Genomic DNA, 6,777 nt, shown 5'->3' with positions numbered 1-6,777 from the left:
GAAATGAGCAGAGGTTTTATTCATTGATTTTAAAAATACACACATCAGAAGGTATCTTGAATATCTTTTTTTTTTTTTTTTTTTTTTTTTTTTGTAGGAAGGTGAAGGATGAAATCATACATTGTGTACCAGTCACCTTCAATACAGTTTCATCTGTTACTTGTTTGCTGTCTAATTAAATCATACCATACTGTAATTTAGCCTAGTCGCTTCGTAAGTAGTCCTACTACTCTTTGGTATAGCTGTTTCAGATATTTCAAATATTGCTGTGTTAATATCTTAGTTTCTAAAATCAGTAACTGGAAAAATAGGGGGAAAAAAAGATAAAATTGCTCTTATATCTCAAATAACAGAAGTGAGATATATCTATCATAGCTCAGCATCTTCGTGAGAACATCTCATTTTACACTGTGCTGTACTGTAAAGCAACAGATTATATAGTAAAGATCTTTCGCTAATAAATTGGTAGACCCTCAGCAGGTCAATCAGTGTAACTAGGAAGACTATTTTGCTATTTTATGTTTTAGTCAAGTTTTTTACTTAAGTTTTGTGTATTGCTAAATGTCTTCATTGTGAGACATATAATCCAAGCCTCCTTGCTGCTTCAGAAATTTTGGGCCCTTTTTTATTAGGGAAAGGGTAAAAGTTTAGTTTGTTGCAGGTTGGCGTACGTTTTGTAGAAGAAATATGTTGATGTGTCCAAACTGTTGAAGTGCCTGATTTCAAAGGAGGCTTTTGGCAGTAGCTTGAAATGGTGCTGCCATTCTCTTTGCTGAAACTGTTAAACATACTTGAACTTCCCAGTTGACTGAGCGCAGATAGTTCACTTGCTCTTTCTAATTCCTTGTATTGCAGTGTGCCATTTCCCTTTGAAATCAGTCTCTGATTGTCAAAACTGCATGGTCTGTTCTTGCAGTGGGAAAGATCCCAGAGACTTCCTTGATGAGGGGCTTGCACCAGGCGGTGGATTCCCAGGTGGGTACGCCATGGTGAATTATCTTGTACGTTGCCACTGGTGGTCATCTCCAGCCTGACCTTTCTGACAGGAGCATGTTCTGTAAATGACTTTGATCTTCCAACTTTTTTATTTATTAAAACAGCATTGACCATTGATTCTGGGAGAACAGATTCATATTCACCTACAACAGAAATGCATACATGTACATTACTGTAGTGGCCGAAATTAAGAGTCTAATTTCTGTGGCATAAACTCAACTGAACAGCTTTAACAGATGAGTTTATCTGTACTCTTTCTGTCTGTGCCTGAGAGTAGTGCAAGTTCTTTTGATGCTAGATTATGGAGAAGAACTATTTCATGCTCGGTTTTGCAGTTCTGAGAACGTAAATGGTACCCTAGAGTTAGTCAAATGAAAATGGAGATTTATCAAGTCAATATTGATCTAAGTGGTACTCTAAGACTCATTAACAACACAGATTGAGAATTGACTTTCAGTAATTAACGGCTTGTGAGCAAAAATTCTTAAGGTGAGCAGGGACTTGCTCCCTGTGTTAGTAGGTGCTCTGATCTGAAATACAAAAATGTTCTGTTTGATAGTGTTTGAAGTTTGTATTCACAACTTTAAAATACTGTGATCGCTTCTAGAAGACAAGTTGTGAATTTCTTTCTTCTTTTTCTTTATAAGGGATCATTAACATACAGGCTTGTATTTTAAAATTTTACTGCAATTTTACTATTGTAGTTTATATATACTGTGAAAAGTAAATAGCTTATCACCCTAGTGTTGCCTGAATTATCACTTAGAGGAAAAACCTGCTTGCTCCGTAAATGGTATAGAGTAGCTGTAACAGTAGGAGAGAATCTGGTCTCTTTTTTTTTTTTTTTTCTGCTATTCCTGTAACTTAATTTCTAAAGCAGTATGAAAGTTAACTGTTAGAAATGTATAAGATATTAGGGATAAAAATGCTAATGCTACTTTAATTACATGTAGCAGATATCAAATTACTGAACATGGCTGGCTTTCTGTGCCTTGAAAATGAATAGAAACTGAACCACTAAAGATAAACAGTGCTGTTGACACTGCAAGCACTAATGAAATATATTTCAGTTAGTATAAATATAGTTTAAAGTAGGAGTTTTGCAGAATGCTGACCTTATTTACAGGGTTGAGTTACAGGAATGGTGTCTGTCGCAGTATGAGTTATGAAGTGAAAAAAAGAACACATAGAAGAGTGCCGATTATATTCTGAAACAGAATATCTGAATAGCCATTTTAAAAGAATTGTAACCTTGAATTTGAAATTAAGCTAATTCAAATGGGATGCTGCCTTTAAAAAAAACCAACAGCACACCCCCCCTGCCCAGCCCCTCTCTTATAGCTGTCTTTCATACCATCTTTACAAGGAAATATTTGAAGATGTCAGAACCGGCTGATTTACTGGCAGTAAATGAACCTGTTCAACAGGGCTTTAGCTAAGGAGGGGCTTACACTACTGTCTTTAGCTCCCACCAGCATAATATCACGGAATTTTTTCTGCTCCCTGGGTTGGCCACGTAGGGTTGATCTGGTAAGAGCTGCTTTGCAGCATGGCTCTGGGAGTGACAACAGTGTCAGCCCACATCTTCCACTCTTCTGCAGTGTTACGAGGAGAAAGAAGAGTAAAGAACGTGCAGAGCTTAGAGATATAGATGTGTTTGTGCATATGTCTATACAGTGAAGTATGCTAACAGAATTTCCTGGGGTGAAATCAGTCACAGAAATGAGAACACACAGTTCTCTATCATGAAACAGTGAGAATTAAAGTTATGACTGGACTTTATCCAGGAAATAAAGCTGAACTTGGGTGTCTGCAAAAAGTCCGCTTGCAAAATAGATTCCTGGGCATTCTGCAGAACAGCTGCAGAATAGCACCAAGCTACAAAAGTTAGGGCTTGTTCCACATATGTGAGAGAAAAAGTGATAGAAAGGAGCCGAGAGATTCTGAGGTGATGCAGGTTTGCATGTTCTTGTGGATGTAATTGCACTCTTGGCTGAACGGGCATTGATAGGCAACCTCAGGTTTTATCTTGAACCTTATAAACTGGTCATCAGAAGAATTACGATCTGACTTGAGTTGATTAGAGAGTTCAAAGTAGCCCAATTTTAATAGTCTAGACTGGGTCTGAGGTCAGGTTTGGTTTGATTCCTTGGCTACAGGTGCGGCACACAAAATTGAGCAATGACCGCTGATAGGAATGTGAGAGTCCTGCACCGCTGTGTGTTGAATTAACACACATTCAGCACTCTGCACTTCTAAACAAAGCTTTCATTAGACAGATCTTTGGTCTGTTTCTTTTCTTTTTTTTTTTTTTTTTTTTTTTAAATTGTGCATAATAGCCTTTTTGCAGGGTTGTTTACCATTTGGCCTTTTCCATATGCTGTCATCAAAGACAGCTACTTTTAAGGTGACAAAAATGTATCTTAGTTCAAGTTAGCTTGGGAAATTCTTGGAAGATATTTCTGCACTCAGAGCCCCACGTGCTGAATGCTCCCATTTAATTCCTAAAGTAAATACTGTATTTCAGCTTCTTAGCCAATAAATAATGAATATGCTGCTGTATTATCCCCTAGCTGGTGACTTTTAAATCTTGACATACTCTTTGTTCTCAAATAATAAAGAACATGCAGAAGTGTGAACATGGCTGCGTGTATTGGGGAAGGAACAGAAGAAAGTTGTTTTCAAGTGACTTCTTGGTAGCTAACTCACCAGTCAAAGACCTAGAGAAGTTAGAGAATCTTAAGTTCTGTTTAAAGGTCCACAATGTCATGACTCTGGCAAACAGGTAGCGACAAACAAAGCTAAAAGTCTTCAAGGAGACTTGGAGTTACCATTCCAGATACACTGCAATAAGCCTGAAATGCTCAAAATCCCTGTGGTATCACGGAAGGACAGCTGGTCTGTCTGGCAGAAACAATTTAGGGATTTAGTAGTTAGAATAAAGACCTTTGGCAGGGATTTTTAAGACCATGAGGGACTGAAGGTGCCCTCCCATGATGTTTGAATCTCATCAAGTTTTTGTGTCTGGCCTCTGAAGTTTGTGTGTATGTGTGGGGTTGTGGTGGTGCTGTCATTGTCGTCCCCTTCCCAGCCCAGCCATAATCTTACCCTCTAGGTAGGGAAAACAATTTGTTGCCAGTACAAAATACTGGTACATATGTGGACTGCCTTTTAGTACTAGCTGGAATTTCTGGGTAGTTTAAACTTGTAACTTAAGGAGTGTAGGGCAGTAGGCTGTTCCGATATGGGAGAGTTCATTTCTGCTTGGCATGCTCATAACAGGTTCAGAGTGCTGAGCTATGCAATAGGTTTTCGCAGCTTCCAAACCATAGGAATGTGTAAGATCAACTTTGAGGACAAAGAGAACTCAGCATAATAAAAAAAAAAAAACCAACTTCAGGTGCTTCTAACAGTGACATTAAGCCTTTCCACACAGATTGTTTAAAGATGGAAGTTCAGTGCAGTAGGTTATGTGATTTTGTGAATATTTTGAGTTATGTGTATGTATATGAAAATCTTTCTGAACTTCCAGCCCTATTTAATTTTAAACTTCCCAGAAACTGTCCAGTCCTACTTTCTTATGTCTTTTTTTTTTTTAATCTTCAAATTACGTCCTTGCAAAAATTCTGCTTTGATTACATTAATTATATCTGAAGGTTCATTTGAATGTAATCTGAATACAGGCTTCTGCTTCCTTTCTTTAACTGACTCACATTGTTGCTATAACTGATTAGATGGGCTGTTTTATCTTCAAGTTAGTTGCCTTTTCAGACCTGATAAAATAAGCTTGTGTATATATATCCTTTTCTTCCTCCCAGAGACTGAAATTCTTTTAACATAAGATTTTCTGGACATTTGGATGAAAGAATATTGAAGAAGTGAATCTCTTGTTCATAATTATGTGTTTTTTTCAATTGTTTTGATGATATAGTCTGACACTACCAAAATTTAGAACTGCTGAAAAATGTAGAGGAAAATTTAAAGAATGAAATAACCTAATTTCTGCATTTGTTCAGCTAAATACTAATATAAGAGGTGAATGAAGCATGTTTTTCATATTGAAATTAAATTCAGAAGGCAACTTCATTAATTGATTTAGTATTCTCAATATCACTTTAACTTGGGAAGTAAATGAAAATATATTGGTGTAATACTGTAAGCAGTAGTCTAATTAAAAACCTTAAAATATTTGGAAGTTTCTTATAAAAAATCTGTTTGATATAGCAGGTAGATGAGTGATACATGTTGTTACTTGTTTTTCTGTTTACATACTTTCCAAGCAATATGCAGTGAAAACACTTTCAAACTGAGACCTCTTGTTCAAAGCTTGTATCTTAGTTACCCACTATGACTCTTAGTATAAGTTATTTTTTAACAAAATCTCAACTTGTGCTAGTCACTTGATATTTGCTATTGCTTCCTGTAGTCTTGTAGGACACAATTCTTTACGCAGATAAAGAAGAAGGGAAAAAGAGACAGAAGACCCAGAACTGCTTGTTCTGATGGAAGCATTCAAGAGAGCAGAAATGTTACAGAATACATTGGACAAATACACTGCTGACAGACATGAAGTACGTGGCTCCTGAAAGAGTTACCATTTATGTTCAGAATTTTACTTTACTGATATAAAAGCTGTAAAATCTTATCTCAAATATATTTCAAATTCACTTTAGTGTTTCACTGCCGTGAAGCTAATTGATAGAAGACCACCTTGCAGTGAAATGAATAAAAAACTGAAATGACAGAAAAGGAATTCACTTTGTACCTCTCTTGAAGCTGAGCATAAAAAGAACAAAGCTAGGAGTTACTAAGGATTTAAAGCAACACATCTACATTTGCATTGTTTCCTATAAGTATAAACATACCTGTTTTAAATACAATAATGTGCGATTGCAGTTTTTGCTTCTGTTTTACATGGTCATACTGCTCCTCAAGCAAGCTTACATCCATCTTGGTTGGCTGCTTATCATGATCTGAAGCCTGTTGCTCTGAGGTATGAGTCACTGAAAAAATACCAGTCATGTATTTGTAAACCTCCACCATCTGTTCCAAGAAGGAAGAAAAAGTTATGCAGAAGCAGGAGATTTCCTTCATTGTGCTGGCAAAAAAAAAAAACAACAAATCAAGTATGAAGCATCTGAAATCTTCCTAAAATGAAGAAGTAACTTTCTTGCAAGTATGGTGACTTCTTTCAGAAGTTGTGTGATTTCCTCTGAAGTTGTGGATTTCAGTCGGCTTGTTTTCATATGGTGCATTTGGAGCTACTGCATACAGAGTTCATGATTATAACTGGATAGTTGGATTCAATGTTGACTTAAGGTTGTGAGCATGTGAAGCTCTGCCAAAAACAACAGTGAAATACAAAACCTCATTGAACAGTCAGGTGCACAAAGGGCTGGGTAATACTGGTTTATGTAGTAATACTAATTCTTAAAGGGATGCTGTCATGATGACCTCCCCAAGACAGTAATTCCACTAAGGAAATTTTTCTTCGGGTTACTTTCCATGTATTTTGTGTCTTTTCCTCTCCACTCTCCCTTCCTTAACTTCCATCCAGTTTCATTCTTGCTGCTGCTTCTTGGGGGAGTGGGGTGGGAGGATTGAAAACCTTAATAATTTTGTGCTTATTGCTCCCTTTTAAGTATGTGTTTAAAGGTATTCAGGCCTGGGTGCAGAGTGAAAACAGTATGTGCCAACAGCACTTGGATTTGGGGGGCTGGAGATAGGAATGCCTTACTCTGCCCCATTCTGTTTTTCTGCCTTTCTATAAAATGAAGTAAA

At 36.9% G+C, this 6,777-nt stretch overlaps 1 protein-coding gene across 2 annotated transcripts; it reads right to left on the bottom strand.

Moving 5' to 3' along the window:
* Nucleotides 1-6,379, bottom strand: C2H9orf152 (chromosome 2 C9orf152 homolog). 2 transcript variants are annotated; one of them, XM_086741792.1, is made up of 3 exons: nt 6,139-6,379; nt 5,862-6,043; nt 1-1,139 (listed from the first exon to the last, which is right to left on the bottom strand). In XM_086741792.1, the coding sequence occupies exons 1-3, from the start codon at nt 6,249-6,251 to the stop codon at nt 568-570; spliced, it is 867 nt and encodes a 288-aa protein (XP_086597918.1). In that variant the 5' UTR covers nt 6,252-6,379; the 3' UTR covers nt 1-567. The 2 variants fall into 2 exon arrangements, with proteins under 2 accessions (XP_086597918.1, XP_010114249.2); XM_010115947.2 differs by having other exon boundaries at nt 5,862-6,202.
* Nucleotides 6,380-6,777: the final 398 nt, after the last annotated feature.

This window comes from Chlamydotis macqueenii, chromosome 2 (assembly GCF_036417535.1).
Source record: "Chlamydotis macqueenii isolate bChlMac1 chromosome 2, bChlMac1.mat, whole genome shotgun sequence".
Taxonomy (NCBI): Eukaryota; Metazoa; Chordata; class Aves; order Otidiformes; family Otididae; genus Chlamydotis; species Chlamydotis macqueenii.
Note: the sequence above shows the minus strand (reverse complement) of the source record. Positions and strands in the feature narration are given on the sequence as shown.